The sequence below is a fragment of the Passer domesticus genome, chromosome 31 (assembly GCF_036417665.1).
Source record: "Passer domesticus isolate bPasDom1 chromosome 31, bPasDom1.hap1, whole genome shotgun sequence".
Lineage (NCBI taxonomy): Eukaryota > Metazoa > Chordata > Aves > Passeriformes > Passeridae > Passer > Passer domesticus.
This window is the reverse complement of record NC_087504.1, coordinates 2,660,278-2,675,051: the sequence shown is the minus strand read 5'-3', so window position 1 is coordinate 2,675,051 and position 14,774 is coordinate 2,660,278. Positions and strand designations below refer to the sequence as shown.

Sequence of the window (14,774 nt, the reverse complement as noted above, 5' to 3'; positions counted from 1 at the left end):
CCGGGTGTCACCCTGCTCTGGTCCTGGGTGGCTTCAGGGGGTCCCTCTGCTCTGGTTCTGGGTGGTCCCGGGGGTCCCCTCACTCCTCCTTGGTCCCGGGGGTCCCCTCTGCTCTGGTCCTGGGTGGTCCCGGGGGCCCTCTGCTCTGGTCCTGGGTGGTACCGGGGGTCCCCTCTGCTCTGGTCCTGGGTGGTCCCGGGGTTCCCTGCGCTCTGCCTCAGCCCCGGCAGCTCCCGGGGGTCCCCTGGCTCCCGCGGGGGTGGTCGCGGACCGGCAGCCGCGTCCTGCGGTGGGAGCAGGGGCTGAGCCGAGGGGGGCTCCCCACCGGGGGCGGGGGGCACACGCACAGAACGCCCACAAGAGGACCCCCAGCACCCCTTGTGCAGCACCCCAGGCCCCTCCTGAGAAGCCCCCCTAGACCGGACCCCCATTGAATCCCCCGGGTACCCCCCGGTGCCCTTCCCGCAGGGGTGGGTGCCCCCGAACGCCCCCGGCCCAGCGGGACAGCCCTCCAAGGGACGCTCTGTGTGCCCCGGCCGGGGTGCCCTGCCTGTGCCCGCCTCCCCCGGGGCTCCCCGGGGCTCCCCGGGCTCCAGGACCGCCCACGTTCCGCCCCCGGTCCCCCCCGGGACCCCCGACCCACCTCGGCCGCCACCGGAGCAGGAAGGCGGGCTGGCCACGCCCCCTCCCCGCTCTGCTCGCTGATTGGCGGAGAGCGGCGCCGAGGCCACGCCCCCGTAGCGGGAGGCTTTGAGCATGTTTGTTCGTTTCCCCAATTTTACGTCACGCGAGGGGCGTGGCTTAGCGGGCGGGGTTATTACGGGGGCGTGGTCATGGGGCGGGGTCAGCGGAGAACGGGGGAGGGACCCGGGATGGGCGGGGCGACGGGGACGGGGACGGAGGGGACCGGGACAGCCTGGGGACAGGGACAGGCCATGGGGATGGGGACAGCCTGGGGACAGGGACAGCTGTAAGGACAGGGACAGAGCCAGGGGGATGGGGACAGAGCCAGGGGGATGGGGACAGCCTGGGGACAGAGCCATGGGGATGGGGACAGAGCCAGGGAGACAGGGACAGGCCGTGGGGACAGGGACAGCTGTAAGGACAGGGACAGAGCCAGGGGGATGGGGACAGCCTGGGGACAGGGACAGGCCGTGGGGACAGAGCCAGGGAGACAGGGACAGGCCGTGGGGACAGGGACAGCCTGGGGACAGGGACAGGGGGATGGGGACAGCCTGGGGACAGGGACAGGCCGTGGGGACAGGGACAGGGGGATGGGGACAGCCTGGGGACAGGGACAGGCCATGGGGACAGGGACAGCCTGGGGACAGGGACAGGCCGTGGGGACAGGGACAGAGCCGTGGGGACAGGGACAGAGCCATGGGGACAGGAACGGAGGGGACCAGCACAGGCCGTGGGGACAGGGACAGAGCCAGGGGGACAGGGACAGGGGGATGGGGACAGCCTGGGGACAGGGACAGAGCCAGGGGGATGGGGACAGGCTATGGGGACAGGGACAGCCTGAGGACAGGGACAGGCCATGGGGACAGGGGGACAGTGACAGAGCCAGGGGGACGGTGACAAGCTGTGGGGACAGGGGTACAGAGTCAGGGAGAATCTGCAGGGATGGGGACAGGGTCAGGGCCATGGGGAGAGGGACACAGAGCCCTGGGGACAGGGACAGGAGAGAGCCAAGGGGACAGGGACAGACAGGAGGGAGAGAGCCCTGGGGATGGGGACAGGAGAGAGCCATGGGGACAGGGACAGGCTGGAGGGAGGAAGCCATGGGGACAGGGACAGGAGAGAGCCGTGGGGACAGGGACAGACAGGAGGGAGAGAGCCATGAGGACAGGGACAGGAGAGAGCCATGGGGACAGGGACAGGAGAGAGCCATGGGGACAGGGACAGGCTGGAGGGAGGGAGAAAGCCCTGGGGATGGGGACAGGAGAGAGCCCTGGGGACAGGGACAGGCTGGAGGGAGGAAGCCATGGGGACAGGGACAGACAGGAGGGACAGAGCCCTGGGGACAGGGACAGGAGAGAGCCATGGGGACAGGGACAGGAGAGAGCCATGGGGACAGGGACAAGGCAGCGTGGCCATTGGTACAGACTGGCTGTGGGGACAGGGCCTACAGCGACAGAGCCACAAAGGGACAGTGACAAGCCCAGCCCCGCTGCCACCACGCGGCCGAGGCCCGGGTGCCCCAGGGCAGGGTGACCCCTCATCGATCGATCCGTCCCCAGACGCCGAGTGCCACACGTGCCCTTTATTCAGACGATGACCACGGCGCCGCTGTGGGCGGTGGGCACCGGCGAGGGCTCCCCGGCCGACGTGAAGTACCCGACGAGCGCCCGCACGCCCGCCTTGAGCCCCGGCTGCAGCCCCAGCTGCACCCCCAAGGCCACCGGGCCCCCCAGGCCCCCGGTGAGCGCCGCCAGCCCGGCGTAGCCCAGGTCCTCGGCGGCCTCCAGCGCCCGCGTGGACGCCGTGGCCTGGCAGCCCTGGAAGGCGAAGTAGACGCTGGTGCCCAGGTTGTAGAAGATGCTGACTCCCGGCACCCAGTCCAGCACGCGGTGGGCTTCCCGCTCCCCCGCCGGGCTGCAGGCGTCCTCGTCCTCCCGGCGACGCCGCGCGGCGCCGCGGCACGGCCGGGCCACCGGGAATTGCCAGCCCGAGGGTGCCGTGGGTTCTGTGGGGGTCCGCAGCCGGGTGGGATCCACGCAGGCAGAGCCCCCCGGCCGTGCCAGGCTGAGCAGCAGCAGCGCCAGCGGCCGCGGGGCCGGAGCGCCCGGTAGCCGCACCAGCCCCCGCAGCAGCGCCGCGGCCCGGGGGGTCCCCAGCTCCCGTGCCAGCTGCAGCGCCGCGGCGTCGGCCTGGGGGGCACAGCCAGCCTTGAGCAGCGCCAGCGCCATGGCGGCGCGGGCCAGGCCGCGGGGCAGCGGCGGCAGCCGCGAGAAACCGGGCAGGGCGTCGGGGCCGAGGGTGCGGCACGGGATGCCCGGTGCCCGCCGAGGGACGGGCTCTGCCAGCCCCGCCAGCTCGGCCAGCAGCGCCCGGTCACCGGCAGCCAGACCGGGGGTGACGACGGACGCGGTGCCGCCGAGGATGAGGAGCGGGAGGAAGAGCAGAACCCGCGGCATGGTGGTGGTGGCTCTGGGAGGGGGGAGAAGGACGGAGCTGCCGTGAGACCCCCGTGGCTGCAGCCCCCCGTGCCCGCCCCGTGCCCAGGCTCACCCGCTCGCCGCCGTCCCCTGCCCTGTCCGGCCGCTGCGGCCGCGCCGGCCCCGTGAGCGATTTATAGCCGCTGTTATCAGGGATTGCGACACGGGGCCAGGGACTGGGCACTCCCTGAGCCCCCCGGCAGACCCACACACACCCAAGAAGGGCAAAAGTCGCTTTTATTTATTTAGGCCCTGGCTAGATTTAAAAACTTCTAAGAAAAAAAAAAAAATCCCAACCCCAACAGCTGAGGAAAAGGAATTTGGGGTAAAACAGAGAGATAGTGACACTAAAGGAAGGAGGGGGATGGTGGAGAAACTTGTTTGTGCAGCCTTTAAAAACAGCATAAAAACCTGCAGAAGAAAATCTGCAGAAACCCCAGAAAAGCTGTAGAAACCCCAGAAAACCTGCAGAAACCCAATAAAATCTGCAAAAAGCCCAGCAAACAGCACAAGGCCTGGGCACAGGCAGCCTAAGGGAAGCCTCTCAGTCCTCCTCCTCTTCCTCTTCCAGGCAGCGGAGGCGCTTCCGCCTCCCCCGGGGCTGTGGATCTTCCTCCTCCTCCTCCTCCTCATCCTCCTCGGGGTGGGGAGCTGGCGGGGCCGGCTCGGTGCCTGCGGATGAGGAAGAGGAGAGAGGGCTGAGCCCCCTGGGGACATGGCAAAGAGGACAGGGACAGGACAACCCCGGCCTAGCAGCGCCCCTGGTGACACCCAGAGCCCGCTGAGCCCCCCCAGGAGCGAGCAGAGGGGCTGAACCCACCTGAGCTCCCACCATCCTCATCCTCGCTGGCGAGCTCCCGGCGCCTCTTGGTGCGCGGCCGCGCCGGGCTGGGGACAGGGACGGGGACAGGCTCCTCGCTGCAGGGGTTCCACAGCTCAGCCCCACATGGGGAGGACCCAGGGGGCTGAATCCCCTCCCCAGGCAGGGAGAAGACCCCTCCCAAACCCAGGACACCCCACAAGCTGAGACGGGAATCCCAGTCTCACCTCTCCGAGTCTGATCCCAGCCCTGCCGGCAGCGGCTCTGCTGAGGGGCACAAGGAGAGGGGGGCTCAGAGCCAGCCCCACACCCAGCGGGGGTCCCACACCCCCAGCCCCACCCCTCACCTGGTTCCTGGGGACACCTGGGTGGCCCTGGCAGGTCCTGGGGGGACCCTGAGGGGCCACGGTGGGCGATGGAGGCGGCCGCGCGCCGCAGCTGCTGCGGGGTGAGGGCGGCGGGGATGCGCCAGAAGGACTCCTGGGGGGACAGGGGGGACATTGCAGGGCTGTGCTGGGGACAGCGATGGGGACAGGGATGGGACAGCGACCTCACCTGCTCGCTGGCCGGGGGCCGCAGCCCCAGCTGCCGCAGCAGCCTCTGGAAGCGCCGGTTCTCCATGGCGTCCTCGTTCTCCTCCGTCAGCGGCACCAGCGGCACCGGGTGGGACACGCCTGGAAGGGGAGCGCCCTCAGCGGGACCCCGACCCCGCAGACCCCCCCCCGGCCGACCCCCACCCCGCTCACCGTCCTCCTCGCGGTCCCCCGCTGCCCTCCGCAGGCAGTTCTCCAGCCAGCGCAGGGGCCCGGCCAGCCCTGGGGACAGCACAAGGTGACACGGGGTCCAGCCCCTCGCCAAGCCCACCCGGGGGGGTTTGGAGCCCCTCGCCCACCTTCCCGATGCAGGCGCTGCGCCAGGTCCTGCCCAGCCCCTTCCTCGGGCACCCAGTGCTCCTCTGTGAGGCCTTCCTCTGCTTCGTCCTCATCCTCCTCTTCCTCCTCCTCGCTGTCCTCATCCTCCCCTGAGCTGTCTTGGGTGGGCATGGCTGGGACACCTGTGGCAGCCTGTGGGACCAGCAGTGTTTGGGTGTCCCCAGGACCCTTTTTGGGTGTCCCCAGGGTGGGACAGCACCCCCAGGGCACAGCCCAGCACCCTCCAGCCCCCAGGATGGGGACAGGGTCCTGTTTGGGTGCCCCCAGGATGGGGACAGGACCCTGTTTGGGTGTCCCCAGGGTGGGACAGCACCCCCAGGGCACAGCCCAGCACTCTCCAGCCCCCCATACCTGCCCGGGGCTGGGGCCGTGGCTCTTCCTCCGCCGTTTCTTGTACAGCTCCTTGCGCTCAGCCACCAGCCCCATCCCCAGCAGCTTCTCCACCACCCGAGCCCGCGAGCGCCGCGCCGTCAGGTGCTTCATGATGTTCCCCAGGACGTCTGTGGGGAGGAGAGTCAGGGTGGGGGGCCACAGGGGGATTTTTTGGGGTGTGCCCCCCGTGTCCAGCTCACCATCCGAGCCCTGGAACTCCTCGAAGAGCCGCGTCAGCTCCTCCTCCTGCTCCTGCGTCCACAGCACGATGCTGGTGCCCTTCCTGTGGGGTGGGAAACAGCTGTGGGTCCCTGCCCTGGGGGGAGGTCAGTCCCTGCCCTGTCCCGGGGGTCCCTGCCCTGTCCCGGGGGTCCCTGCCCTGTCCCTGGGGGTCCTTGCCCTGTCCCCGGGGGTCCCTGCCCTGTCCCTGGGGGTCTCTGACCTGTCTCCAGGGGTCCCTCCCCTGTCCCGGGGGTCCCTGCCCTGTCCCGGGGGGTCTCTGACCTGTCTCCGGGGGTCCCTGCCCTGTCCCTGGGGGTCCCTGCCTTGTCCCTGGGGGTCCCTCCCCTCTCCCTGGGGGTCTCTGACCTGTCCCTGGGGGTCCCTGCCCTGTCCCTGGGGGTCTCTGACTTGTCCCTGGGGGTCCCTGCCCTGTCCCAGGGGTCCCTGCCCTGTCCCTGGGGGTCCCTGCCCTGTCCCCGGGGGTCCCTGCCCTGTCCTGGGGGTCCCTGCCCTGTCCCCGGGGGTCCCTGCCCTGTCCTGGGGGTCTCTGACCTGTCCCGGGGGTCCCTGCCCTGTCCCCGGGGGTCTCTGACCTGTCCCTGGGGGTCCCTCCCCTCTCCCTGGGGGTCTCTGACCTGTCCCCGGGGGGTCCCTGCCCTGTCTCCAGGGGTCCCTGCCCTGTCCCCGGGGGTCCCTGCCCTGTCCCCGGGGGTCCCTGACCCACCTCTCCCGCGGGAAGTCCTTGGCACTGCTGGCCAGCCCCATCCTCACCAGCTGCTTCACCACCTGCCTCCGCGTCCGCCCGGGCGTGGGGAGATGGGCCAGGATGGCAGCGATGATGTCCCCACCTGTGGGACAGAGAGGATGCAGAGACAGAGCTCCTGCCGCCCCCCAGGGGTCCCTCAGAGACCCCAGAGACCCCCGGTACCTTCCACCTCCTTGTACTTCCAGTACAGCTCCCGCAGCTCCTGCTCCTCCTGGGGGGTCCAGGGGGGCACCCGGCTCCGGGTGGTCCTGGGGAGGGGCAGAAGGGAGGTGAGGGGAGGGGAGGAGGGAGGGGCAGCCCCCTCCCAAGCCCCACTCACCCCTCTCCCTCCTGCAGGGAGCTGTAGCCCTTGGTCATCTCACAGACGATGGCCGGGCTCTTCCAGAAGAGCAGCTCCACAAAGGCCTTTTTGTTGGTGGCCGCCAGCGCAAAGAACTTGCCCAGAATGAACTTGGCCAAGGTCACCAGCTCCTGGGGACAGCAGGAGGGAGAGAGGCTGCAGGAACAGAGCTGGGCTGGGAGATTCTGGGAACTGAGCGGGGCTGGGGGCTTCAGGGACAGAGCTGGGCTGGGAGATTCTGGGGACTCAGAGGGGCTGGGGGCTTCAGGGACAGAGCTGGGCTGGGAGATTCTGGGGACTCAGAGGGGCTGGGAGATTCTGGGAACTGAGCGGAGCTGGGGGCTGCAGGGGACTGAGTGGGGCTGGGGGCTGCAGGGACAGAGCAAGAATGGAGAGATTCTGGGGACTGAGTGGGGCTGGGGGCTGCAGGGAGAGAGGAAGGCTGGGAGATTCTGGGGACTGAGGAAGGCTGGGAGATGCTGGAGACTGAATGGGGATGGGGGCTGCAGGGGACTAAGAGGGGCTGGGATATTTTGAGGACTGAGTGGGGCTGGGGGCTGCAGGGACAGAACAAGGACTGGGAGATTCTGGGGACTGAGTGGGGCTGGGGGCTGCAGGGGCAGAGCAAGGACTGGGAGATTCTGGGGACTGAGAGGGGCTGGGATATTTTGGGGACTGAGTGGGGCTGGGGGCTGCAGGATCAGAGCAAGGACTGGGATATTTTGGGGACTGAGTGAGGATGGGGGCTGCAGGGACAGAGCACAGAGCAAGGTTTGGGAGATTCTGGGGATGAGCAGGGCTGGGGGCTGCAGGGACAGAGCAGGGCTGGGATATTTTGGGGACCGAGTGGGGCTGGGGGCTGCAGGATCAGAGCAGGGTGGGAGATTCTGGGGACTGAGTGGGGCTGGGAGATTCTGGGGATGAGCAGGGCTGGTGGTTGCAGGGACAGAGCAGGGCTGGGGACTGCAGGACAGAGCAGGGCTGGGAGATCCGAGGGACTGAGTGGGGCTGGGATATTCTAGAGACTGAGCAGAGCTGGGAGCTGTAGAGACAGAGCAAGGACTGGGATATTTTTGGGACTGTGGGGCTGGGGGCTGCAGGGACAGCAAGGATTGGGATATTTTGGGGACCGAGTGGGGCTGGGGGCTGCAGGGCCAGCCCCCTCCCGCGGGGGGCTCGGGGCCCTGTCTGACCTGGTGCGCAGCAGCCGCGGGGTCGCTGAGCAGGCGGTGGAAGAGGGCGAAGAGGGAGAGCTGGAAGAGCAGGGGCTCCATGCGCAGGTCGCGGGCCAGGCGGTGCAGCAGGCGCGCGGCGCAGTGGTTGGTGCGGGCGCTGTTCCGCGCGTAGCCCCGCAGCAGCAGCACCAGCGCCCGCACCACGGGGGCACAGGCGAACCTGTGACAGCCCTGTCAGCGTGGCTGACCCTCAGCGAGACCCCCAGGCCCTCCCCAAACCCTTCTCACCGCTTCAGGTAGTCGAGGAAGTTGAATTCCTTCTCCGACACCTGCACGGTCTGTTCCTCCTCTTCCTCGTCCTCCTCTTCCTCTTCCTCCAGCTCCTCAGGCTCGGTGGGTGTGTGTCCTGTGGTGGGATGTGCTGAGGGTCTGCTGCAGCATCCCAGCCCAAAGTTTTCCCACTTCCCAGGGTTACAGGTGGGGACTCACCGGGCAGGGAAGCGACGAGGATCTCCCGCAGCAGCCGGGTCTCCTCGGGCGGCCCCACATCCGCAGATCCAAACACATCCCCTTCGGGCCAGACCTCCCTGGGGACAGCGGGGACAGGCTGGCACTGCGTCCCCACACCCCGGGCACGAGAGGGGCACCGCGGGGCAGGTACCTGGCTGAGCGCAGCAGCTGCAGGGCCTGGGGCACGCGAGACTGCCGCAGGCACTCCTGGATCCGCAGCAGAGCCGCCGCGCGCTGCTCCTCCACCGGCGTCTCCGAGGCCGCGTCAAAGGGCACCACGTCCTCGGGGAGGGGCACCTCGCCCTGGGGCAGGACAGGGTTACTCAGCCCCAACAGCACCCCCAGAAGCCCCACGTGAGGCTGAACCCTTCCCTGGTACCTCCAGGCAGGCCTGGACCTGCGGGGCCAATCCTTCCCAGAGCTGCTCCAGCTCCGCGGCGCTGGGCGGGGCGGGCACCGCCGGCACGCGAGGCTTCTTCTTCTTCCTCCTCACACGTTTGCTCTGGGGGGGCAAGGATGGGGTCAGGAGGGGCTGCCCAACCCCCAGGGACCCCCAGGCGGGGCAGGCACACCCCACCTGCACCACGAGCTTGGCAAGGATGGGGTCAGGAGGGGCTGCCCGACCCCCAGGGACCCCCAGGCGGGGCAGGCACACCCCACCTGCACCACGAGCTTGGCAAGGATGGGGTCAGGAGGGGCTGCCCGACCCCCAGGGACCCCCAGGCAGGGCAGGCACACCCCACCTGCACCACGAGCTTGGCAAGGATGGGGTCAGGAGGGGCTGCCCGACCCCCAGGGACCCCCAGGCGGGGCAGGCACACCCCACCTGCACCACGAGGTTGGCACGGCCGCGGCAGAAGCGCTCCAGCATGCGGAGGAAGAGGTGGGCCGTCTCCACCAGGTCCCGCAGGAAGCTGCGCGGCTGCTTGGTCTCGTCGAACTTGCGGAAGAGCGTGAGGAAGAGCTCCCGGTATTCCATCAGGTAGAAGATGTTGCCTGGGGAGGAGGGTGGCAGTGAGAAGGGGCAGCTCAGGGACACGCCAGGGACGGGCAGAGGGACAGAGGGGCAGAGGGACGCACTCTTGATGACCTGGCTGCTGTCCCGCACGGCCGGCTCCGGCGAGCGATCCATCTCCTGCACCGTCCGCAGCAGCTCCTGGTAGGCCTTCAGCGCCAGGTGCATCCTGGGCATGGCAGCGAGGGGGTCACGGGGGCACAGCGGGGCTCCCAGGCACTCCAAATGCCCAAGGGGGTCTCAAGCAACACAGAGAGTCCCAGGTGCCCAGGGGGTCCTGGGTTTCCAGGGTGTTCCAGGCACCAGGGAGGTCATAGGTGATCACGGGGTCCCAAGTGTCCAGGGGGTCCCAGACACCACGGGGTCCCAAGTAGCTGAGAGGCCCAGACACCAAGGGGTGTCCCAGGTGCCCTGGAATCTCCCAGATGTCCAAGGAGTCCCAGGCACTGGGGGTATCCCAGGTACTGTGGGGGTCCCCAGAAGGTCCCAGACACCACAAGGAGACTCAAGGAGAATCCCAGGTACAGGGATTCACCACCAAAGGGTGTCCCAGGTGCCCTGGAGTCTCCCACATGTCCAAGGAGTCCCAGGCACTGGGGGTATCTCAGGTACTGTGGGGGTCCCAGGTCTCCAGAAGGTCCCAGGCACCATGGGGAGTCTCAAGAAGAATCCCAGGTACAGGGATTCACCACCAAAGGGTGTCCCAGAAGGTCCCAGACACCAAAGAGTGTCCCAGGTGCCCAAGGAGTCCCAGGCACTGGGGGTATCTCAGGTACTGTGGGAGTCTCCAAAAGGTCCCAGACACCATGGGGAATCTCAAGGAGAATCCCAAGTGCTGGGATTCACCACCAAAGGGCATCCCAGAAGGTCCCAGACACCACAAGGAGACTCAAGGACAATCCCAAGTGCTGGGACTCACCACCAAAAGGTGTCCCAGGTGCTCACCTGCGGGCCCAGGTTGTTGCCTCCTTCTTGTCCATCAGAGCCATCTCGTAATAGGTGGTGAGGTTCTGCTCGATGAAGTGGAAGGCGCGGACGCCCACGGTCTCGGACACCAGCTCGGGCCGGAAGCCGTGCAGCCGGTTGAAGGCCATGAAGAAGGCGGTGGCCCACAGGTAGTAAGTCTCATCGTGCTGCTGAGCCTTCTCCCGCACCAGCTGGTCCTGGGGGGCGACCAGGGGGTCTCAGCAGGGGTCCCATAGCTGGAGAAGGGATCCCGGCCCTGGCAGCCCCTCACCTTGACCAGCAGCATCAGGCGGTTGTAGCAGTCCTCCAGGAAGTCCTGGCAGAAGCGGCGCAGGAAGAGCCGCACGTTGCGGGCGGAGCGGCGCGAGGGCTCGGCCTCGGGGGCGGCCTGCCGGCGCCGGGGCAGCCGCCGCGGCTCCTTGCCCAGGTCGTGGGTGTAGCTCTTCAGCTGCAGGACATTGAGGGGCCAGGTTTATCCCTGTGGTGCCTCCTGCCACGTCCCTGCCTCTGTGCCACCCGCTGTGTCCCTGTCCTGGAGCCCCACAGCACATTCCTGTCCCTGCAACCCATGGTTCCATGGTCCACATCCCATCTTCCAATCCTGTGTCCCACCTATGTTCCTGTCCCTGTGCCCCCTACCCACGTTCCCATCTCAACAACCTCTGCCACGTCCCTGTCCCAGTGCCACCCTCTGTGTCCCTGTCCTGGAGCCCCACAGCACATTTCTGTTCTTACAACCCCTGGTTCCATGCTCCACATCCCACCTTCCAATCCTGTGTCCCACCTGTGTTCCTGTCCCCGTGCCCCCTACCCACATTCCCATCTCAACAACCTCTGCCACGTCCCTGTCTCTGTGCCACCCGCTGTGTCCCTGTCCTGGAGCCCCACAGCACATTCCTGTCCCTGCAACCCCACCACATCCCTGGTTCCATGGTCCACATCCCATCTTCCAATCCTGTGTCCCACCTGTGTTCCTGTCCCTGTGCCCCCTACCCACATTCCCATCTCAACAACCTCTGCCACGTCCCTGTCCCAGTGCCACCCTCTGTGTCCCTGTCCTGGAGCCCCACAGCACATTTCTGTTCTTACAACCCCTGGTTCCATGCTCCACATCCCATCTTCCAATCCTGTGTCCCACCTGTGTTCCTGTCTCTGTGCCCCCTACCCACGTTCCCATCTCAATGACCTCTGCCACGCCCCTGTCCCAGTGCCCCCCACCACGTACCTGACCCCACCATGTCCATGTCACAACAGCTCCCTCTCCATCCCTGGCCCTGTGCCCCCTGCCCAGCCGATGCCCCCAACCACATCACCATCCCTGTACCCCCTACCATGTCCTTGGTGCCCACTGCCACCTCCCTGCTTGTGTGACCCCCACCCACATCCCAGTGCCACCTGCCACATCCTTGACCCCATACCCCACACCACATCTCGTGTCCCATCCACGTTCCTCTTTCCCTACCCCTTACCATGTCCCTAACCCGTGCCCCTCACCACATTCCTGCGTCTCCCACCACATCCTTGTCCCTCCACCCTGTGCCACATCCCCAATGCCACATTCCACACACACAGCCCTGTCCCCGTGCCCCCTGCCACACCCCCTTGCCCCCCACTCACATTGTGCAGCCCCTTGTGGAACACCACGTCCCTGTCCCCGATGGACTTGACGCCCTGCAGGACGTAGGAGCCACCGAAGCGGGAATGCCTGGGCAGGAAACAGGAGCTGAACGACGCTGTCCCCACCTCGGGGGTCCCATCCCTGCCACGGGGGTGCCCCCTCCTCACCTGGACGTGCGCTGCAGCGCCCGGGCTCTCTTCTCTGCCAGCTCCCTCTGCCTCAAGGTCTCCAGCTCCCGCGTGTCCTCGCCGTGCTCGGCCCCTGCTGTCCCCTGTCCCAGCGCCGCCAGCTCCTCCGGGCTCTGCCAGCAGCTCTGTCAGCACTGGGGGGGCTCTGCCACCCTGCCCTGCCGCCCCCGGCCCGGCTCACCTGCTCACGGAACATGAGGGAGATGATCTCCAGCACGTGCAGGGCCCACTGCTGCTCCACCTGGGCGCTGGCCAGGAATTTGAGCAGGTCGTCCATGCCGCTGATGTGCAGCGCCCACAGCACCCGGTCGTGCACGCTGGCGTCACCGTCCACGCCCTGCTGGGGGTGGTGGCAGGGTGTCGGGGTCCCCGTGGAGCCACTGGGGTCCCACATGTGTCAGGGAGCCAGGGAAGGGCCCTGTCCTGGTACCTGCTCCTCCGTGGGGTCCGGGGGCACGTGCAGCACGTTGCGCACCAGCAGCAGGATCCTCTCGATCAGCAGCGTGTCCTCCTCCTGCCGCTGCTCCCAGTCCTGGGGGGACAGAGCTGTCAGGGCCCCTCACAGCCCCCCGGGGGTCCCTGGCAGGGAAGGACCCCACAGTCCTGCAGGACAGACCCCACAGCCCCAGGGACCCCCCAGCAGGGACAGACCCCACATCCCCCAGGGACCCCCCCAGCAGGGACAGACCCCACAGCCCCCAGGGACCCCCCAGTAGGGACAGACCCCACAGCCCCCAGGGACCCCCCAGTAGGGACAGACCCCACAGCCCCCAGAGACCCCAGCAGGGACAGACCTCACAGCCCCCAGAGACCCCCCAGCAGGGAGGGACCCCTCAGCAGGAACAAACCCCACAACCCCCAGAGACCTCCCAGCAGGGACGGACCCCACAGCCCCCAGAGACCCCCAGCAGGAACAAACCCCCCACCCCCAGGGACCCCCAGTAGGGACAGACCCCACATTCCCCAGGGACTTGGGTCAAGGATGGACCCTGGAGCCCCCTGGTAGTTCCAAGACCCTGCAGCCCCCCCAGAAACCCCCAGCAGGAACAGACCCTGCAACCCCCAGGGACCCCCAACAGGGACAGACCCCACAGCCCCTGAGGGACCCCCAGTAGGGACAGACCCCAGATCCCCCAGAGACCCCCAGTAGGGACAGACCCCAGAGTCCTTGAGAGACCCTGATAGGAACAGACCCCACATCCCCCAGGGACCCCCAGCAGGGACACCACCCACAGCCCCCCAGGACAGGGCACTCACCAGCTGCAGGAGGTTGTAGAGCTTCTCACTGAGCACCACGAACACCTTCTCGCTGGCAAAAGCCTGCAGAGACCCCTCGTGAGCACGGCGACATGGGCAAAGCCCCCTGCCCGCGGCACGTCCCCGGGCACACTCACCTCCTTGTAGGCCTGCAGGTAGGACAGCACCTGGAGGAAGTGGTGGCGGGAGGTGGCATCCGCTGGCACCTTCCCAAAGCACAGCAGGGCCGGCTGGGTCAGGTTCACCATCAACCTGCGAGGAGCAGAGGGCTGTGAGGGACCCCTGCCCAGCCAGGAGCCCCCTCAGGGCCACCCCAGGCCACCACCCCGCCCGTTGGTACCTGATGATGGCATCGAAGAGCAGCTTCTCCTGGGGGTACTGCACCAGGATGGGCAGGAGGTCGTTCTGCAGGATTTGGGCTGCCCCCAGCTGCTGTCGCACGTCCCGGGTCTCGTCCTCGTGGCGCAGGTACCGGATCAGGTCCTTGACGCTCTCTGGGGACACGGGGCCGTCAATCCCTGCCATCCCCGACCCCCGCCCCCCCAGCCCGGTGCCCACCTACCCAGGCAGTCGGGCTCCCGGTGGTACACGTCGCCCTCCAGGTAGCCCAGGGCGCTGCAGGTGGCCAGGAGCTCGCAGTTCATCATGTACCAGTCCATGCAGCGCGGGGCTGCGCACGGGACCGGCACCGGGGGCCGCCTGCGGGCCACCGTCAGCACTGGCCACCTCCGGTACACTCTGCCGGTACCGGCTGCCCCGATCCCGGGGTACCCTCCGGTCCCGGTTTCCCCAACACCGAGGAACCGCCCAGGCTTGGTCCCGCTCGGTACCGGACCGCACCGAACCCCGAGGCTCCGGTAGCACCGATCCCAGCGCACCTCCCGTTCCGGTCCGCCCCGATACCGGCGCATCCCACAGCCCCGCTTCCTCCGATTCCACGTCAGCCCCCAGTTTGGGTTCCCCCCGGCTCCGGTTCCTTCTGGATCCCGGAGCATTCCCGACCCCCCCCGGCCCGATCCCGGACCCCCGCCCCCAGTTTTCCCCGGAGCACTCCCCGAGCCCGCCGATCCCGGAGCACCCTCCAGAGCCCGGCGCACCCGGTTCCCCCGATCCCCTATCAACCCCCCCGTCCTGCTCCCCTCCGGTACCGAAACCCCCCCGGTTTCGGTGGCCCCGGATCACCCCCAATCCCCGGTCCCGGCCTGTCCCGGATACTCCCCCCGCCCCCGGGACCCCCCGATGCCGGCGTGCCGCGGTGCCGGCCCCCATCCCGCTCACCGCCGCCCCGTCCCCGCCGCGCTCCCGGTGCGGGGGCGGCCTTACACAACCGCCCCACTTCCCGCGGGCGAGGCCCCGCCCCGCCCGCACCCTTCAAGCGGCAACTCCCCCTCAGCAGCCCGGTGTCCCCCCTGGTTCCCACCCCGTCCGCACA

General features: G+C 68.2%; 2 protein-coding genes across 6 annotated transcripts; both read right to left on the bottom strand.

Moving 5' to 3' along the window:
- Positions 1–2,064: 2,064 nt before the first annotated feature.
- On the bottom strand, positions 2,065–3,140 carry APOF (apolipoprotein F). Its single transcript, XM_064401001.1, has one exon. It carries the CDS (start codon positions 3,138–3,140, stop codon positions 2,271–2,273), a length of 870 nt encoding a protein of 289 aa, XP_064257071.1. The 3' UTR covers positions 2,065–2,270.
- A 240-nt stretch (positions 3,141–3,380) lies between these two features.
- LOC135287946 (protein timeless homolog) lies at positions 3,381–14,697 on the bottom strand. 5 transcript variants are annotated; one of them, XM_064401210.1, is made up of 30 exons: positions 14,621–14,697; positions 13,905–14,041; positions 13,683–13,836; positions 13,480–13,594; positions 13,343–13,405; positions 12,516–12,617; positions 12,267–12,425; positions 12,065–12,198; positions 11,897–11,984; positions 10,551–10,727; positions 10,259–10,476; positions 9,379–9,482; positions 9,125–9,294; positions 8,678–8,800; positions 8,450–8,601; positions 8,278–8,375; positions 8,077–8,194; positions 7,807–8,008; positions 6,593–6,744; positions 6,436–6,521; positions 6,232–6,355; positions 5,486–5,568; positions 5,265–5,413; positions 4,874–5,045; positions 4,728–4,796; positions 4,537–4,655; positions 4,329–4,461; positions 4,209–4,248; positions 3,982–4,079; positions 3,381–3,833 (listed from the first exon to the last, which is right to left on the bottom strand). In XM_064401210.1, the coding sequence occupies exons 2-30, from the start codon at positions 13,999–14,001 to the stop codon at positions 3,706–3,708; spliced, it is 3,627 nt and encodes a 1,208-aa protein (XP_064257280.1). In that variant the 5' UTR covers positions 14,002–14,041; positions 14,621–14,697; the 3' UTR covers positions 3,381–3,705. The 5 variants fall into 5 exon arrangements, with proteins under 5 accessions (XP_064257280.1, XP_064257276.1, XP_064257277.1 ...); XM_064401206.1 differs by lacking the exon at positions 14,621–14,697 and having other exon boundaries at positions 13,905–14,367; XM_064401207.1 differs by lacking the exon at positions 14,621–14,697 and having other exon boundaries at positions 4,209–4,245; positions 13,905–14,367.
- Positions 14,698–14,774: the final 77 nt, after the last annotated feature.